The sequence below is a fragment of the Nyctereutes procyonoides genome, unplaced genomic scaffold (genome assembly GCF_905146905.1).
Source record: "Nyctereutes procyonoides isolate TBG_1078 unplaced genomic scaffold, NYPRO_anot_genome, whole genome shotgun sequence".
Lineage (NCBI taxonomy): Eukaryota > Metazoa > Chordata > Mammalia > Carnivora > Canidae > Nyctereutes > Nyctereutes procyonoides.
The window spans coordinates 31,177,626-31,197,400 of record NW_026575024.1 but is presented as its reverse complement, the minus strand read 5'-3'; the positions used below and the strand labels follow the sequence as shown (position 1 = coordinate 31,197,400).

The following is a 19,775-nucleotide window of genomic DNA, read 5'->3' as shown; positions in this document are numbered from 1 at the left end:
TGAGAAATTGTTCATAGAGTTTTAGAACCTAGAGTAGTTTTGAAGAGATGTAAGAGGATTTGAGGTTACCTTGAGTTTTCTGTTTAGCTTAGAAGTAATGCAGATACTGGCTGAAAACATCCAGACTATAACCTAAAGTGTTCAGTCTTTGTGAAGATTTTGGCTCAAAAAGCATGCAACACAAAAGTCTGTAGTAATGGTTGGGGAGAGAGAGAAAAAAAAAAAAACTGTCCCCTAAACTATAAATACATCTTTAGTCTTTTTTTTTTTTTTTAAAGATTTTATTTACTTATTCATGAGAGACACAGAGAAAGAGGCAGAGACATAGGCAGAGGGAGAAGCAAGCTCCCTGCAGGAAGCCCAATGCAGGACTTGATCCCATGACCTGAGCCAAAGGCAGACGCTTAACCACTGAGCCACCTAGGCATCCTGTTTATTAGTCTGTTTTTTTTTTTTTTTAAGATTTTATTTATTTATTCATAGACACAGAGAGGCAGAGACACAGGGAGAGGGGGAAGCAGGCTCCATGCAGGGAGCCCAATGTGGGACTTGATACTGGGTCTCCAGGATCACACCCCAGGCTGCAGGCAGCACCAAACCGCTGCGCTACCAGGGCTGCCTATTAGTCTGTTTTTAAACAAAATTGGAATCCTCATATCTGTGTCCTTTTTGAATTTGCTCTTTTCACTCACCATTGTGTCAGAGCATCAGTGCTTTGAATAGAGGATGTAGGACTTTTTTTTTTTTTTTTTAAAGATAGAGATCTTTCTCCTTGCAGGTATGGGGTGGAGCAGAAAGGGCAAATTAGTGCTCTCTGTTTGAAAGTGCTCAGCATTTTATCACATTTTTTCCTTTGGGGTGCCACTCAAGGACGGCTCATGCTAGGGTATTTCTTTGTGGACACCCTTTCCATGTAGGGTGTCCCCAGCAAGCTGGGTGCTCTTGCTGGTGGGTCATTGACAAGGGATACTGAGCCCCCAAACTCTGAGGGCAGATTGTCTAGCTGAGTGTGTTGAGCATTGTATCAGAGGCAGGCAAAGAGAGTGGCCCCCACTTTATAAAGTTGTTTTTCAGTAACAGCCGCCTGTACTGAGCTGAGTTCATACTGGTTTTCACTTTTATTAAATAATTCCTTTTCTCCTTGTCGCTCTCAGAGCTCTCTTGCCGAAACCTTGGATAGCACTGGCAGTCTAGATCCCCAGAGATCGGACATGATTTACACCATAGAAGATGTCCCGCCCTGGTACCTGTGCATATTTCTGGGGTTACAGGTAAGATGGTTCCTTTAGGATGTAACCACCCAGCAGACGTTTGATTTGTCCGAATTCTTTAAAAATTCAGTTTTGATTTTTATTTATTGACGACTTTATTACAAATTATTCTTTTAAGAATGATAACTAGGACTTGCTAGCATTCATTTCATAGTAGCGAAAGGAAGAAAAGAACAGGAGGAAGAGGTTGACCTGGGAATAGAGGAAGGAAAATGTTCAAGGAACAAGCAAGATGAGTGATGCGGCAGGAAGGAGGAAGGACCATGGAGATACAGGAAAGAGGAGAGGGAGGGAAGAGAAGTTTTGATCTTCATTCCTATTTCTGCAGTCCAGTCATGGTCAGTTCCATGACACGTGGGTGACACCAAGAAGTGCCATGTTGGCCAGGATGTATGTGGGAGGTTTCAGCCTTATCTGTAAGAGAAGGGAGACATTGCTGTGGTAGAAGCTTTGTTTGCTGTGGATTGCAGTGGGAGCAGAGTGAGTAAGCCAGTAGACAAGGGGGCACCAGGTGGGAGGTGACACAGGCTGACACAGAGCCCATGCATCTTGAGTATTTTCCTCCTCTCTCTCAGTACTTTTTGCCACTTAAGGATTGGAGTGGGGCCTTTGGAGAAGGGCATAAGTTGGGGGCCCCTTTCCCCCTGGCCTGTATCTGGTTGGTGGTTTTAGCCTGGATTCTCTTCTGAGGTTTGACTTGACTTCCCTTTCTTCCTTTCTCAAGTTGGAATGGGCTGTTCAACCTGAGGCATTTCAGATGCTGAGAAAATTGGTCCTATTGCCCAGACAGGTGTAGTCACTTGGGGTGGGGCTGTACCTGGAGACCTTTGACGCTTCGGTTCAGTTTCCAATACTCTTCGCACCCCTGCCTGCACCTTCCACACAGGCCTCAAAGCACTTGGTCACCTGGACTGGAAGTTGTCTAATAAAGGAGGACTCAAATAGCCAAAGGAGTGAAGTGGTCTTTAGCTTGGGCTGAGTACCCTGAATCAGATTCAGGAAACTCACCTTTAGAAATGATTATATTATAGATGTCTGATAAAGAAGTATTCCCTGGGCAAATGGGATCGGGAAATCTTGCATAAGTCATGCTTTTCTTGATGATATGGAGTCTTCTTAAGCTTGTGAGCAGTTCCCCACATGGAACACCTAATAGTGTTGTATGTGAGCATCGGGCTGTAGGTAACCCATTTTGGCAAACATGAGCAGAGGTGGGGAACTTGGGAAGGAAGGTAGGAAGTTTGCTGAACAGACAGAAGGAGTGTGACCAGTGAGTGCCAGGGATGTCCCACCAGGGCTGAAAAAGTTGGGGACCAGGCCCCAAAGGAGGAGTCGGGGATGGGTGCTTTCTGGAGGGTTCCCACAGCTACCATACACCCATAACCCTTCTCTGATGGTAAACAATGCCAGACCCTTAAAAAGATGGAAAACACCTTGAGCAATGAAGCATGTGTAACTTTAATCCACAGACCTGAGAGAATAAAAAAAAAAGGCCGGTTGATTATCTCAAGAATATAGATGTAGAATTCCACATAAAATATTGACAAATCCCGGAAGAAAAAACTAGTGAGACTAACTAGGGTTTGTTTCAAGAATGGTTCCATGAAATAAAATTCATGTCAACAGATTAAAGGAAAAAGATCTCAGATTTTAGCAATTGATGCTACAAATGCATCTGAACAAAGCAGATATTCCCAGCCAGAGTTATGTAATAAATAAAACCTCACCTGTGCAGGCCTGAACTCAGGTGAGCTGAAAGACGGGAAAACATACCAGAAAGGAGAAACACTAAAGAAGAAAGAGGATTTGGCACAGGGTATGCTTGTGTGCCCCAAGCACCAGAGATCCTTCTGGTGGATCATTTTTAAAAAAATAATGGTGGGCGCGGGGTTGGGGTGGGGGCAGTTCAGTTAGAATCAGAGACAAAGAAGGGTTTCCTGTCTTCCTGACCACCTCCTTCATCCACAGCACTACCTGACGTGCTTCAGTGGCACCATAGCCGTGCCCTTTTTGCTGGCCGACGCCATGTGTGTGGGGTATGACCAGTGGGCCACTAGCCAGCTCATCGGGACCATTTTCTTCTGTGTGGGAATTACAACCTTACTGCAGACAACGTTTGGATGCAGGTGAGATTGGGATGCTGAATTGGGATACTGAAGCCCCCTGAGGCATGGAGCCAGGCCACTCACCCAGGGCTGCTCGGAAGGACTGACTGGGGCTCCCAGGGGGGTGTCCTAGTGGCCACTGCCCCCCACCCCCCAACCCTGTGTTGGTTTCCTTGGTGGAGGGATCAGCCTCCCACTCAGGTGTGTAAGCCGGAGACTCAGACTCACTCTCATCTCCTTCCAGATTCCCAGTGGGCAAGTCTCATTCTCTCCAGGATCCCCTTCCTGTCCCCCTTCCTTTAGCTCAGATCTGGAGGCGCTCCACTCATGCCCCATGGGTTCTCTCCTCTCTGCTCTGTCCCCCAGAGCAGTCTTGCTAACATTGTGTCTTCCTCTGTGCTGCTGGGCAGCAACCCCACTCTCTGTTCCAAAATCTGACTGTCTGCCCCACCCTGTAGGCTTCTCCCTTGCTGTGTCCCACCATCCCCTGGGTGGGGCCCACCTCTGAGCCCCACACTCACCCTGGGCAGAGTTCCTCCCTGAGCCTGCTGTTGGAACCTCCTGTACTTGTGCTCCCTCAGCAACTGGTAAACCCTGCCTGTCCTCCCACTTTGTCCCTCCTGCTCTGTGAAGCATCCCTGTCTCCCCAAGGCTGCTGTCATGGCCTCCCCTGAATCCCCGCACATACATCTTATGTATAGTCTCCTAGTGTGGCTCTTATGCCACTTTGTCCTTTTTTGTTGTCATGTTTTTTCCCACTGGATTGTGCTCCCCTCATTAGTGCCAGGGCTCTGGCTTGTCCACCTAGATCCGTCCTGGCCTGCCTCCTCCTGCAGGCTTCTCGTTCCTCTCATTTCTCCTCTTCACCCTCTTCACAGTACAGCCTCCTTCTTTGTCCCCAGCTCTGCTCATGATGTGGAGACTGCTGAGGCGGGATTGTCCCCAGGAGAGGGGGCAGCAGAGGACACTTGAGAGAGTTCTGTCCCTTGCCCCGTTAGAGACAGCCTGAGGAGGCTTCTGCCTTTCCTGCTGGGGGAACAAGAGGGAGAAGTCACAGAAGGCAGCTTGGGAATCATGGACTGTACTCTGAGGAGTAAGAGTCCTCAGGGACCTCAGGAGGGCTGCCCTTACTTGGGCCAGGAGAAATTCCAGAAGGGCTGTGAGTAGTGCTGAGGCATTCTGGTTAGCAGTGCCGGCACCAGCCTGGGAGGGGATGGGATAGCTCCCTGGCAGGTCTGCTGATGGATGGAAGGCTGGGGGGCTGCCCAGCAGTTGGAGGGCAGGAGTACTCTGAGCACATGCCTTACCTCAGAGGGTGAATCTCCTTAGAGGATCTGTGAGGGGAGGAGCAGGGTGTCATTGACCTGCTGTGGGGAGGGAATGCATTCTGGGCATTCCACAGAGGACTTGGAGTTATTGTCTCAGAGCCAGGTAGGGAAATCTGGCTGGGAGCATCTTTCAGTCTTTTGATAAAGCATTTTGAGGCTCTACATTTCAAGCCCAGAGTGTATTAAAAAGCTTTTGTTGACTGACTCTGGAGCCTTACCTGGTACACAGTCCACTGGTTCTCGGGGTCGGGGGGGGGAGTTGTTCTTTTTCTAAACTGTTGATGCACTGGGGAGCTTGTAGCATAAACCATCTATAAATTGGGCAGTGCTCACAGTTGAGAATTGCTGGTCGATCTGAAGAGCAGAGGGAATGCATATGTCTGTTTTGTGGTAAAATATGGACTGTTGGTTGCTCTGCCCTGGTCTCATGCCAAGGAGGCTAATCCTGACTGACGGTTGAGCCTGGCAGCCACAGGCAACTGTGCTGGTGACATAGAAGGGAAGGTTGGGGTCTTTGGGTGAGGACCCTCATTTATGGGAGGGCACTCATTCAAGACCCTCTTGCCCATTCTCAGGGCATGAGAGACCTAAACAGAGCAGCTTGGATCTGTGCACTTCAGCCCCACGGCCATGCCCCCCCACCGCCGCCCCCAGCAGTTGAGCAGAGAAAGAACAGGAGAGGGATTTGAAATACATGCTAGGATGGCTCAGAGACCCAGCATGCAGAGCTGCAGTGTGTATGCACGTGCAGACGTTTGTGTGTGCAACGTGAGTGTGTGTGTTACCCAAGGGGCTTGGTGAGTATAGCTTTCTTTGCTCTGTTTCGAGGGGCGTATCAGGGAAGCCCCACCTGTGTCCTTGTGTGGTGTGAGAAGCAGCGGGTCCCATCCCCACTGTGGTATGGTCATTTGCTTAGCTATAAATTGGGAAGTGGGTGTCCCGTCTGCCAACCACATTAGCCAATACGTGCTGCTGGGGCAGGATGATGTGTTGAATGAAGGGCTTCCGTCTGGTTTTGTCTTGGGATGTGGATTTTTATGGCTGTGTGCGGTGGTGTCCATACTTTTAACCTGGGAAAAGAGGAAGAGAAAACTCCTGACCTGCTCCCACAGATTCGTAGTGAACATTCCATGTGTAAGGCACTGGGTGACTGTGCCAGTTGTGGAGGTGTTGAAGTGAGCATGTGCTGTGGAGCAGAAAGGGCAGCCACCTGCACCCTTTACAGTGATGTCCTGGGGATTTGAAGGGAGAGTCCAGGGAAGGTGACAGCATGTGAGATAGGTCTTGAAGACTCAGAATAGGCTCCTGGCCCAGGAGGGTTGAAAGAAAATTTTCTGTCCTGGGAAGGGCAAGGGCAAAGGCAGGAAGTCAGCCTGCTGAGTCCTCTCCCTCCACCGGAGGCCGGGCTGTGGGCCAGTCTCTGATGCTTGGGCCTTGGGACGGGGCAGGGTAACTTGCTAGGGCTTTGTTGGCAAGACACTCACTACTGGGGCTGTGCCTTGAGAGACATTACCTGGGTGCAGTGTAGAGGGGGTGATGGGCCAGATTCAGGGGACAAGGGATATCTAAGAGAACAGCAGTGGGGATTCGTGCAAGGATTCGGGAGGGGAAATAGGAATGAGGATGTTAGAGGTGATAGTCCCTGTGTGGGATGGTGGCTAGCCAGAAGGTGGTGGGGAGAGATGGATGGATGGAGGCAGAGTGAGTGAGAGAGAGAGAGAGAGAGAGAGAGAGAGAGAGAGAGAGAGAGAGAGTGTGTGTGTGTGTGTGTGTGTGTGTGTGTGTGTGTGTGTTTGGGGGATTGAGTGATGAGTTCAGCTGTAGCCTGCATTCTAGAAGTCCCTTCCTGCTTTTGATCCTAAGATGGAAAGAAAAACATGAGTGTACCTTGAGTGTTTTGATTAAAGGATATGATTGAATGAATTTGAGCAGCTGCCTTTGGGGCTGGGGAGTTTGGCAGAGCAGCCCACATGTCACCCCCCTTGGGTTCCTGGCCCTTCTTGCACTGAGCTAACTCTTGCTCTCCTTCTCTGTGCCAACAGCACTTTTTTCTTGTCTGGGATCCTTGCTTCCAGTGTTGTGGATTCCAACTCTGCAAAGCCTCAAGCTCTTATTGATAAATTCTTTTCAGTATTTGTCCACCATATATTTGAGGGACTGCTGAGCATGGGTGAACCAAGATGGTGAAGTGGATGAGGGGCACTCCCCCTCCCTGCCTGGCTAGTCACCACCTCTGGGGTTGGTTTGCTGCACCTGGTTATTCACGTGTTCCATCTCCCCACCCTTCACCCTTTCCAGTAGAGCTCTGAATTCCCTAACCCCTGCTCTTCCCCTCCTTCCACTGGGCCCCATTGGGCAGGGCTCCCCTCTCCAGTGGAACCACCTACTGTGCCCCTGGCTCATTTCCTGTAGGTTGAGTGAGAGAAGAGCAGAAATCTCAAGAGTGGCCAGATACCCCACTGCCTCCCCTGCACACCCCCTCCTCCAGTATTTCCAGCAGAGCAAGGCTGGCAGTCAGATCTCAGAGTGAGGACCCATCCATGATACTCCAAACACCTGGCTCCTACTCGGGATGGGGAAGCGGGTGCATGTCCCAGGGTCTGTTCCAGAGGCTCACCAAGTCAATGCTGCCAGAGCTGCCTGCTTTGCCGGTGCTGGCTCAGATAGAGTCATGATGCGTGTGTTAGGTATTGGGTATGGTTAATTTGGCAGTGTAGTAATGTTGCTTTAATTATGAATAAACAGTAAAAATGAAATATTACTGTTTTAAGGAAAACTAATTTAGGATTGCAACAATAAAGGTAATGATGTATTTTTAAAAAATCAAGTTGGATATTTTAATGAAAAACTATAATCCCATAGGTGGTCAGAACCTACAGTACCCAGTGTAAAGCATTAGCTGAAGGCATATGGTCAATAATGGTTTCTTTTCCCTTCATACATGAGGGTTGCAGAGAGCCCAAGAAGTGAGAGGGACCTACTCAGCCCTCTGGCCTTGGGCAGATGACCTCCTAAGCTCTATTTCCATTTGTGAAAAATGAGAAGCTGGTCTTCTGAAGGTGTCCTGTCGATGACATTTTGCCATTATTGTGCATATAGATTATTACAAGCTTCTATTACGTGCTTACGTTTGAGAAGTTGAGTATGAGTAAGAGTCACATAGAAATTCCTCTAGTTCTGCTGGATGCTAACGTGGACCTCATCATAGGCTGTGAATTACCACCATAACAGACTTGTGTTTTTGCTTCCTGATCACAATAGAATCAAACAAATAGATCGAGGAGTTGGGGCAGAAGGGATGGCCAGGTTGGGACCGTGTAGGAGGGAGGCCTGATGGAGTGGGGAGAGGGGTTTATTCCCAGTGTCATAACTATAAGGATGGTAGGTGACCTGTGTGTGTGTGTATGTGTGTGTGCGTGCATGTCTGTGTGTGTTATGTGTGTTTGCAGTTTAGTGCCCATTTCTTTAGGCTTACAGTAGCAAAAGAAAAAGAATTTTGTGTTCAGCTGTCATGATTTCAGATCAGGTAGTGTCTGAGTTCTGTAGTTTCTTTGTGTATTTTCCCCACCTCCTACTGAGTACCCAGTACTCCATTGCACTGGACGCGGTGGGTGCTTGGAACCTAAAGACCTGCTGTGGTCTCTACCTGTGAGGAGTGGGCCCTTTCCTTTGAGGAAGCTGGGAGGACCACAGGTCTACAGCAGAAGAGGGAGGGAAGTGTCAACCTACCTGACCTGTGGGCTGTGCCCAGGTCATCCCTCCTCATTTCATATGGGCACCCTGCTGAAGAGTGGGGTGCTGTTTCTGGAAGCCTGTTTCATTCCATTAAAATAACCATAATTGGTGGGGAAACAATGGCAGTGAAGCAGATGTGTGCTTCCACAGACCTGGGCATGAGCTAGGAGCACCAGCTTTGGGGTGCTACATCGTGAAGTCTCCTTTGGGGGCGTTACCCCCAGTGGGCTGGTTGAGGCCACCCCATGTGTGCTGCAGACCCTCCTCCCTTCACTGCACACCTGCCCCTGCACGAAGTGGTGTCCTTTCCTCCAGGGACTATGACTGCTTTGAAATAGTAGTTGTGGGTCTCAGCCCCTGACACTGTGTGACTGCTGTAGCTTTAGTGCTTCCCAGAGCCTCTGCCTGCTGGGGGCAAAAGTTCTGCAAAGGCTGCTGCTACCACCTCCCTCCTCCCCACTTGCCCTTTGACCTTGACCCCTTGCACTTTGCTTTCAGCAAGGTCTTTATTGCTGATTTTTCTCAAGTGAGGTTTCAATAATTCTCATTTTGGTTAGTTTGTGATGTCAATCCCAGGAACTCCTCAGGCTTGTTCTGAGAATTAAGGCAAAGCTTTGAAATCCTAAGAAATCAGGGCAAGTTTGTTCAGATTCCCCCATGTACCCCCACCCCCATTCCAGTGTTAGCCAGCTGGCAGCAGGATTGCCTCCCCTGGCTTTGGGGAGGACTCAGCTGATGCATCACCTTGGCTGCTGTTGCCTCTTAAAACAGACGCCAAGTGTTGGTATATCTCTGAACTTCTCAGAGTCCTACCACCTCACTCCCAGGTGTCAGTGCGGAGCTGGGGGTGAAGGAGGACCCTTGAACCCTGCCCCTTATCTGCCACACCCACCCTTCTCCACTTCCCCGGAGGCATGGCAGGTGCCATGTCGGGGGTTCCTCAAGAGGTGCCTGGGACAAAAGACTGGGAGACCTCACTCTGAGCTCTCGCACAAAAGAAAAGACTGCAGGTAGGGTCTACCCTTCCCAGAGGAACCCCTCCGGTTCATCACAGGCCTGCTGCAGGCATATACACAGCTTTCCTTTGCTGAGAAATGGTAGGAATTGGGCTGAGGGAGTCATAGTAGCTGGTGTGGCAACCCATTCTCTAACCTTGTCTGTCCTGAAGAGGGCACTCCCCTGTCTCTCACCTCCCTGAGTTCTTGGGGCCTGTATGTGGTATGTGCTTGCTGAGTACAGGGGTGGCTGTAGGATACCTCCAGCTTTCAGGTCTGGGGCTTTGAACTCGTGAAACTTATAAGGGTAGAGGGAAGCAGTGGGGGTGTTTGGACTGTCTCCTGCATTCTGTTTCTGTATATGCATTTGGGGCATACATGCAGTTTTTTGAACCACTTGAGAGTAAAGTTGTAGATGGCATGTTGGCTCACCCATAATACTCTATTAGGACTGAGGGTCCCTTGTGTAACCATTTACCACACCTGAGAATATTGTTGTTCCACCGTATCATCTAACATGCAGGTTATCTAATATCCCAGGTTGTCCCTGAAATATCTTCCTTAGCTGTTCCTCCCACTTCGCTGAACCCGGATGCAACCAAGGTCATGTGGTATATTTGTTTATTATGTCTCTCTGATCTCTTAATAATGAGCTGTTCTCACATCTTTCCTCCATAGTGTTGCCTTCCTAAGGTGCCCAGGCCATTGTCTTGTTGAGCATCCAGTGGCCTGAATTTGTCAGATTATGTCCTCAGGATGGTATTTGATTTTTTTTTTTCTCCACAATCTCTCTTCTCTGTTGTAAACTAGGGGATGGAACCAGAGGTACATTTAGATTCAGGGTCAATGGGTTTGCCAAAATTATCATAGGGATGATAGTCTTTTGTATTCTGTCCATGAAGCCACACACAGTACCAGGTAGCAGGTTTTTTTCCCTAAATTAAAAAAAAAAAATTACTGTCCATTTAACTCAAATTTTGGGTGCTATGTTACAGAACTGGAAGCCGGTAAGAACTTGGAGGTAATGACCTTGGAGGGAACTTTGCCTTGGTCCCCTAACCAGCTGTATCGGAGAGCTTTGGCCTCAGCTGGCATCATGCCTCTCCCAGTTTTCCAGCCTTGTGACTGCACAAGCTATCTGGTCTCTCAAAGCCCCCTTCCCTCATCTGTAAAATGGTGATTAAAAATGATGAAATTGTTAGCATCGAATGAGATAATGCTTGGAACCTGTCCACACCTGCCTGTTGACTTATTATTTTAGTGCACCTTCTGAAAGGGAAAGAGGCAGGTGGGTGCAGGTGAGGCAGGAGTGCAGTGGGCAAGGGCTGGGCTGTCTGGCAGAGCAGCATGTCCTTGATGCATGTAGCAAGTGGTTGAGTGCACTGCTCACCACACTACCAGCATGGGCCCCTGAATTTGTTTCAGGTGATCAGAAAATGGTTAGGTCTTTATCTAGCTTCTCCTGCAGCCTGAGCACCCACCACCACCTCTTAGCTGAGGCTGTTCAAGGTTAGCTGAGCACCAGCTTTTCCAGGTGATTTCTCCTTCGGTTGACATGCTGTTTCTCTGTGAGTATTTCTGATGTTACCAGGGAGTAGGAGACTGGCAGAGTCCTCTTAGTACATGTGGGGTTAATGAGTTCAGTTCTCCATAAAAGTGTTTTAGGTTAACAAACCCTTTACTGGAAGTAGTTGATACTATCATGCTTGACAAAGAGGTTATCAAAATTGCATCCAGCTAGCCCTCCTAAATTCCTGTACTCTGTCTGGACAAAGCCTCTGGCTGTGAGCTGTGGCTTGGGAGGGAAGCTGGTTGGCTGCTTCCCGCCAAGGATCTCCAGGACTCTGTAATTGGAAGTGCTGATAGTTCATCTAATTTTTGCATTTGCCTGTAAAACCAGAATAGCATGAACTTGAAGATAAAAGGTTACACTTGTCTTTAGTGAGGTTTTTTTTTTTTAATCCACTCAGAATGCATTAGAAATCCAAGTGCAAGAATCATGAAACTGTGTAAGTATTAGAATAATACAAGGAAATTCTTTTATAACCTAGAAGTAGGGAAAGCCTTTTTTTAAAAAAATTTTTAAACATTTTATTTATTTATTCATGAGAGGCAGAGACATAGGCAGAGGGAGAAGCAGGCCTCCTGCGGGGAGCCTGATGCAGGACTCGATTCCAGGACCCCGAGATCATGACCAGAGCTGAAGGCAGACGCCCAACCACTGAGCCACCCAGGATCCCCTGGAAAGACTTTTAAACTAGGACTCAAACCCCAGAAACAATAAAAGGATCATAAATCTGATGACTTTAAAACTTTAAAAATTTTAAACTTTATATTGTAAAAATATACCATAACGAAAAATGACAAACTAGGGATGCCTGGGTGGCTCAGTGGTTGAGCATCTATCTTTGGCTCAGGGTGTGATCCCGGAGTTCCGGAATCGAGTCCCACATCGGGCTCCCTGCATGGAGCCTGCTTTCTTTCTGCCTGTGTCTTTGCCTTTCTATCTATCTCTCATGAATAAATAAATAAAATCTTAAAAAAAAAAGAGAGAAACTGGAGAAAATATTTGTCAGGTATCACAGATAAAGTCCAACATTTGTAATATAGAAAGAACTCTTGAAGTATTTTAAAAAGATACCAAAAATTATATAGAATAAGTAGAAGACATGAACAGATTACGGGAGTTATATAATAGTCCTTCTTCATATGTAAGAACAAGTCAATTTATTTTTTTATTTTTTTATTTTTTTAAATTTTTATTTATTTATGATAGTCACAAACAGAGAGAGAGAGAGGCTGAGACACAGGCAGAGGGAGAAGCAGGCTCCATGCACCGGGAGCCCGACGTGGGATTCGATCCCGGGTCTCCAGGACCGCGCCCTGGGCCAAAGTCAGGCGCCAAACCGCTGCGCCACCCAGGGATCCCAGAACAAGTCAATTTATAATAACAATATAAACTAAAGCTGCCTTTGAGATACCATTTCTCATATTTGTCAGATTCACAAAAAGGTAAAAATTTTGATGAGTCAAGCCGCTCTGATGGCGAGACTCTGTGAGAACAGGCATTTTTATACATTGCTGCCAAGAGTGAAAATAGTTCAACCCTTCTAAAGAATGTTACAATATCTTGAGTACATACGCATTTAACCATTTGATCCAGCAGTCCCACTTACAGAAATTTACTCTGAAGATACACTCCCACAAATGCAATATAATGCCCCAAAACTTACTAATTGCCATATAATCTCTACCAGCAAAATATTTAACAACTTAAATGCGCATCTGTAGGAGACTGGCTGCTATATGTATATCACACATTATAGTCCCGTGCAGCCTGAGGAAGAATGGGAAAGGCCTCTGAACTAGTATAGGATAGGTTCCAGGATATGTTGAAATAAATTGTCTAAAAAAAAAAAAAGTGCACACATGAAGGAATAAGGATAAATGAGGAATTAAGGAAAATGATTAACTATAGTGAGTAGCTGGGAATGGGGCGATGGGTGGGGATGGTAGTGAGACTTTCCTGGTACAGCTCTCTATCTCGTTTGATTTTTTAAACTATACAAATATTCAACATATTCAAAACATAAAGTCTAAAAGGATGAAGAGCAAATCCTGAAATTGAATTACAGAAACATGAGAGCCTAACTATATGTCAAATTGCTAACCATACAGAATTCATTCACAGACTTCAGAACATAGTGCTTTACATGCCCTGAATGGGATTTATTCTAAGGACAAAATAGAAATCTTAATAGGCTTAATTATCTTAGTCGTCTTAGTAGTGATTTTGGTGTAATTCTGGGACTGTGCTGTATGATGTAATAGGATAAAACAAATGAATAGTATGTTGATGATGGAAATTGGGACAGTCAATGTAGCAAAAGGAGAGATACAAATACAGAAAGAAAGAGGTAATCCAGGGGTATTAGACTGAGCTAGAGGTGTCGTTATCACCCCATGATTCACAAATGAATCCTAGCTCTGTTCACTAACTAAATGCCACCCCAGGAACAGTGAGACCACCTGGTGTTTGATCTTGGCTTCTGAATCCTGCTCTGCACTAAAATGAACCTGGCCTTCCTCCAGTAGTAGACTCCAAGGCCAGGACTGAGAAAAGTGCAGGTTGACCCTGGAGCATCTTGTGCAGAAAACAGAGACTTGCTGGAAGAATAACAAAGACCCACCTGTGGTGGGTGGGGGGAGAGTCACGTCATAAAGAAGGGGAACCTGCTTGAACAGGCTGCTTTGGGCAAGTTTGGGACAGTCTATTAAGAAGAATCATCATAGAAGTGGATTATAAAACTGAATGAAAAGGAATTCCTGCATCTACAATGACGTTCAAAACAGTAAAAGAAGGAGATAAGGTTGAACAAAAAAAACTCCTTTATGAAAGGCTACTGGTTTAATGTGGATGGAATGACCAAATGGAAGAATTGTAGTTCTTAATCCTGCTATGTAAGAATGTTAGTAAGCTGGTGGGAGTATAATATTCCCACAGTGGGGCACCTGATGTCCCGGGCAGGCCTCCTGATGGGATGCTTGAAGAAGTGCATGGCACCCGAACAGTCTCCTTGCCAGAAGTGTTTAAGCCTGGGTCTGAATGTGACACAAGACACCCAAATGCAATATAGAAACTCTGATTGGATTTGGGGGAGCAGGGGCAGGTATAAGCACTTTGATAAATACATGGATGCATTTAAATGTGGCCTGAATAGTAGATAACATCGTTAAATTAGTGTCATCCTTGGATGTGACATGGGAGAGTGATGGCTGTAGGAGGGTGTGTTTAATCTTAGGAGATTCAAGCTAGTTTCCAGATAGTGTAGCTGATAGAACATACATAAGAGAAACAATAGGAAAATGTTACCAGTTAGAGTTTCCTTTGACAAACTGTGTTTTGCTTTTCCTTAAGGGACTTAGGGTACACATTCCTGCTGGCAGATTCAATTTTGAAACTATGGCTCCTTGAACCAAAACCTGTTCTGTTTCTTAGAGATTATTTTAAAATTGTGCTGCCATTTAGACTCAAGTAAATATTTATCTAACAGTGAAAGATTTTGCATGAACTGGATTGCTTTCTGGTAGATGGAGGAAGCCAGGCACAGAATGCACTTTCTGTGTTGACTGTATTGCTTTACTCATTTTCATTAAATGATTCAGTTCCAGGGAGGTAACATTTCCTACCTTCCAGGTGCTACTTGTAGGGCCCATCCCCTCTTTTAACCTTATTATTAAACTTATTAAAGACATTTCTCCTGATGACACCAGGGAAGATTGCTAGCCCCTGAGACCTGGGGGATTTGTCTGGAAAATTCATGCACGTTTGACTCTGTCCTCTTTATCCAGTGCTTTTAATCTTTACCCACCCACCCCCACCCCCGAAAAAAAGTCCTGTCCCTAATTTGCAGTTACAGTCAATATGACAGACTTATTTCTAGTCTAATAAAATTCTTCTCAAAGAATAACATTTGTAAATAGTGCTTTAACTTCTTAATTAGCTGCTTGTGTGCACGTTGGTGCTGGGGACACGATGATAAGTAAAACGCCCCAGTTTCTACTGTCAGGGCAGTTCCAGCCCTGTGGGGAGATGGTCAGGCCCACAGGCAGGGAGAGTGTCCATCTGTACAGATTGCTTAGATGTTCTGAGGGGGGCCCATGGAGGCCAAGGTACGTGCAGAGACCTGGGCTGGCAGGTCATTGGGGCCGACACGGTGGCAGAAGGGGGTCAACAAGGCACAGACAACAAGTGGAGTCAGGCCACAGCCTGTTGGAGTGCCTTGTGAGAATGTTTGGGTTTCAGGTCAGCTTCCCTAGTTTCCTCAGAGCAGTCCTTTCGGAGCAAGGTCGCTCTTGCCTGCTGGCACAAAGTGGGGTGTTTGCCCCTGGTCTGCCCCGACCCTCACTACGTCAGCCCCTACCCCCAGTCAAGTGCCTGCAGTTCTCAGAGAATTCCTGGGGCTGCTGTGTGGCTCTCATTTGTGACTGTTCTTCTCTCTGCCTGGACTCTTCACAGCCCCTCCCATACGTGTTACCCTGCTTCTTGCCCTTTAATCTAGGTGGGTGACTGCTCCCACAGACCTCCCCATCTGCATTACCACAGCCTTTGTGTGTGGCCACAGCTAGCTGTGTGCTTCACACAGCAGGAATCCTGGGCACTCAGGACTCGTTTTTTTCTGTCATTGTAAAACAGGATATCCCTTCACTGGCACAAGAGTTGTCTGTGTTTGTGGTGCCTGGTGCCTCAGCTTCACCCAGAAGTGAATGTTCACAATGCAGATTGGAGGCCTCATCCAAGACTCTGATTAAGCAGGCCTGGGTGAGATGCAGACCTCTCCATTTTTTTAACTAGCACCCCAGGGAATCAAGAAGCAGCTTCCTGGCAACTTGTAGGGTGACTTGGAGAAATCACAGCCAGAAAGTCCTGAGTTGTCAGGGAACACAGTAGGACTGCAAAGGAGATTCTGGAATGTTTCCTGGAGGAGGCAGTATTTTCTCTGTGCCTGGAATGAGGAATACAAATGGAACATTGGAAGTGAGTTGATGAGCAAAGGCTCAGAGGCAAGATGCTGGAGTGCAGGTCTGTAAAGGGCCCGGAGCTCTGGTCTCCTGGGGTTGGACAAGGAAACGGGAGATCTCTAACAGAGTTTTAAAGAAACGCTTAGGTGAGTTTTTTTTCCTCCATCCTTGGGCTGGAGACTAACATGGGAGCATGTCATGACAACCATGCCTGCCTGTCTGCTCAGATTTTTTTTCCCTCAGAACATCTAGTGACACGGTTAACCTTAAAAACTCATCTGCAAAAACCTACCACTTCTTCCTGTGTTTAAGATAATACTTTCTGTACACGCTATGGCAGCAGATTTTCCCTGTAAAGGAACTAGCAGGAAATATTTTCGACTCTGTGGTCTTGTTGTAACTACGGGACTCCACCACTGTAGCCCCAAAGCAGCTGCTGACAACTGGCGAAGATATGGGAGTGGCTGTGTCCTGAGAAAACGTTACTCACAAAGACGAGTCATGAGCCAGTCCCTGGTGTAAAGAGAGGCACAGTTTAATTAGGACAAGGTAAAAGAATAGACAGTCTTGTCTGCATGGGGAGCCCAGGGACCTGAAGTGGTGATAGGCATGTGACTGCAGTATAGAGAGTAGAGCCCTGGGATTGGTCAGCTGTATGCTGCGGAAGGACTTAAAAAAAAAAAAAAACCACTCATCAGATGATAGTATCTTTATCCTCCTCCATCTTTTTCTTAGAAAATGGGCTTTGTATTTAGGGAAGTTCTTGTTTGATGAAATAATATGTTTTTGTCACAACTTTACCTAAGAACACTTCCATTAAGCTGCTAATTTCTGCTGCCAGTTGTGGAGACCACCCTGGGGCACTTCTGCTTGCTGTACAGTGTGGTCATGTATCCTCCTGCTCGTACTGCTTGTGGCAGATGGTGTGTGTGGCTGGACAGTGAACATGTGAGCTGGCATATGTGGCCATTTCCAGAGCATCCTGGGAGACCAGGGCAACACATGTGCAGATTTTCTGTCACCACCTGCTTTCAAAGGAATTCAGGATCCCAGTGACTTGAAATGAGGGAACTTCTTGGTAGCTGTGTTCTCAGGACTTTTGGTCAAAGTTAAGGTGTAAAACGTTTGCCCTAAACGGTGCCCAGATCCAGACAAGGTCAAGAAGAGTTCATGACATCGGGGGCGGAACCCAGAACCAGTCTTCACTTTCCTGTCCAGTGAGTCACCAGTGCAGTGTCAATTGCCCTGTTCCTAGGACAAGGCCTCTGAATGCAACCCACATAACGTGGTCCTGGGATGTGTTGCTTGAAATCTGAGACAATAGTAAAGCAGATGTTATTTGGGCCATTTGAGACGACATCCATTCCTGATTAGATGTTGACCTCCCTTTACCCTTTTAAGACATTTATGAAAAGTTACCAAATCAAACAGGGTTTTTCTTTGATAAACATTCCCACTTCAGTTGACCTTCACTTCTACTTTTGATGCTACTGTGCTCTGGGCTCAATTATAAATAGGCGGTTGGTGGAGGGCATGCCCATGTGAATGACTGCTAACAACACATCTGGTTTGTACTGTGTAGCCTGCCTCTATGCCCTAGAGCCAGCATCCTGCCTACTCTCAATTGATTTCCTTGCATGAGTAAAACAGCCGGGAGAACAAAAGAATCTTGACCCTGTATCTGGCACAGAGAGGTATGTGCTGCCTCTGGGCTTATAATGTGGCTGCTTATCCTTCAGACAGAGCCACCTTCTCTCAGCCCATTTCCTGTCCCAATCTGGGCAGGACTTGCTGTCGGAATGCAGAGAGGCGAGTGCTGAGTTCCCCGACCGGTGGCCAGGACACTGATTCAAGGCTGCCAGGGAGTATTTCAGAAGTATCTGGACATCTGGGAGTTCCCAGCCCTGCACACAGAAGTTGTTTTTATATTTTACCCGGAAAATAGTGTTAAAAATAGCAGTCAAGTTCTTATGTTAGCCTGTAAAACTACCTTTATACAGCTGTAGCTGAAATGCCTTCCACTTTCAAAGAAAATGGCAAATTTTTTGAATTTGAGTAGTTCAGATGTTTAGAAAGTCAGCATGAAGTATCCAAAATGTAATTGAATGGTGGCATTTGAGGATTGTAGGCAGGAGATTTAACAGAGTCCATATGCTTCCTGGGTCTGCTTTATTTTATTAAAAAAAATTATTTTGAGATAAAGCAAGGGGCAGAGGGAGAGAGAAATAAAGCAGACTCCTGGTGAGTGCATATACCCACGTGGGGCTTGATCCCAAGATACTGGGATCATGATGAGAGCCAAAACCAAGAAGTCTGATGCTTAACTGACTGCGCAACCCAGGTGACCCTGGGTCTGCTTTAAAAATAGGGTTTAAAATGCTTTTTGAGTATTGTTTGTGATTAAGCAGAATATTATGTCTACTGTTGATTTATAAGTTACGGTTTTTCTTTCCTCAATAGCTCTAGATCACTAACACAATTATGATGCATATCCTCTAAGATTTTAGGGCTGATTTGATTTACAAAATGGAATGACGGGAGAGATTTTTTTTTTTCTGTGATAACCAATAAGGATATAAAGGCAGGGAGGAGGGGAGTGGTAAATGGAAGAGACCCCGATGTTTAAGAAGGTGATCACAAACTCAGCAGGGAAGCGAGACACCCAAACACCTGACATCCTTTACTCCCAAGGGGGAAATGTGGTGATGGCAGGGCCTGGGCCTGATGTTGGGGTGCTGGCGCTGACCACAGGGCTCCCCCAGGGCCCTTGCTGGGACTGTGGGGAGAGCAGCAGGAGAGGAAGACGGAGAAGCCGGCGGCCCTGGCTAAATGGTGGAGATTTGTGTGGACTGGGGCTCTTTCTCCCTCACGTGCCTGCATTTACTCATGTGCTATGTTCTATGGAAAAGACTGTTAAGCTGTCAAATCGTGAACTACCTCGGTAGTTCCTGATGCCGTGATCATGGTTTTGGTCTCGTTTCTTTTAGGTTACCCCTGTTTCAGGCCAGTGCTTTTGCATTTCTGGCCCCTGCTCGAGCCATCCTGTCTTTAGATAAATGGAAATGTAACACCACAGGTAACTGCAGTTATTTCCACGTACGTCATTGGGGTCCCTTAGCACAGGTGATAGAAGGGAGGCCTGGATGTGCTGCCCTTGGCAGCCTTAAATCCTTTCTGGAATTGGGCACAGAACACACAAACCAATAAACCGCTTAGAACACTCCAGTCTGTGGATCGTGTTTCTGTCTCTCTCTCTCTCCCCACTTGTTCATCCCTAATCCCAGAGCAAGTAAGGACCAGAAAGGACATCATTTCTCTATGCTAATGAAATTAATAAATATGGGAATGGACTAGAACAACATTGTGCTATTTTTCTGCCTCTTTCTTTCAGTGGATTTTATGAACCACCAATAATCACTCTCTTTGCTGCGTCAGCATCCCTTCTCTGAAACATCTCTGCTTTTTGAGGATCTGGCTGCTTTGGTTTTCTGCAAATGACTTTCAGTCCCTACCCCTTTGCCCTCTCCATTAGTGATTACAGAGATCCTTAAATAACCCGATACGGTCAGGGAAAAATGAGATAAGAGGTTTGAGAAAATCAGATAGACCTGTTGTACTCTCAAAATGCTGTTAGACTTTTCGGTTCTAGGAGCAAAGTTTTCCAACCTTTGTTTCCTTCCTTGCTCCTAGGAATTAGTTTGTGACCACTGATTGGATTTAGGAACTGGAAAAGGCCCTCTGTTTTAAAAACCTCAGTCAGGCCACCTTGCTCTTGGGCATTTCACTTAGCTGCTTGCAAAGGTTGGTCTTTGTGTGAGG

At 46.6% G+C, this 19,775-nt stretch overlaps 1 protein-coding gene across 11 annotated transcripts in view; it reads left to right on the top strand.

The window, feature by feature from the left end:
* SLC23A2 (solute carrier family 23 member 2) overlaps window positions 1–19,775 on the top strand; it is a 135,114-nt gene that overhangs the window by 83,137 nt on the left and 32,202 nt on the right. For all 11 annotated transcript variants that reach the window (XM_055302060.1, XM_055302077.1, XM_055302032.1 and 8 more), the window contains 3 exons: window positions 1,155–1,271; window positions 3,240–3,397; window positions 18,944–19,032. In XM_055302060.1, coding sequence (XP_055158035.1) covers window positions 1,155–1,271; window positions 3,240–3,397; window positions 18,944–19,032 — 364 coding nt within the window. The remainder of the gene's footprint in view (window positions 1–1,154; window positions 1,272–3,239; window positions 3,398–18,943; window positions 19,033–19,775) is intronic.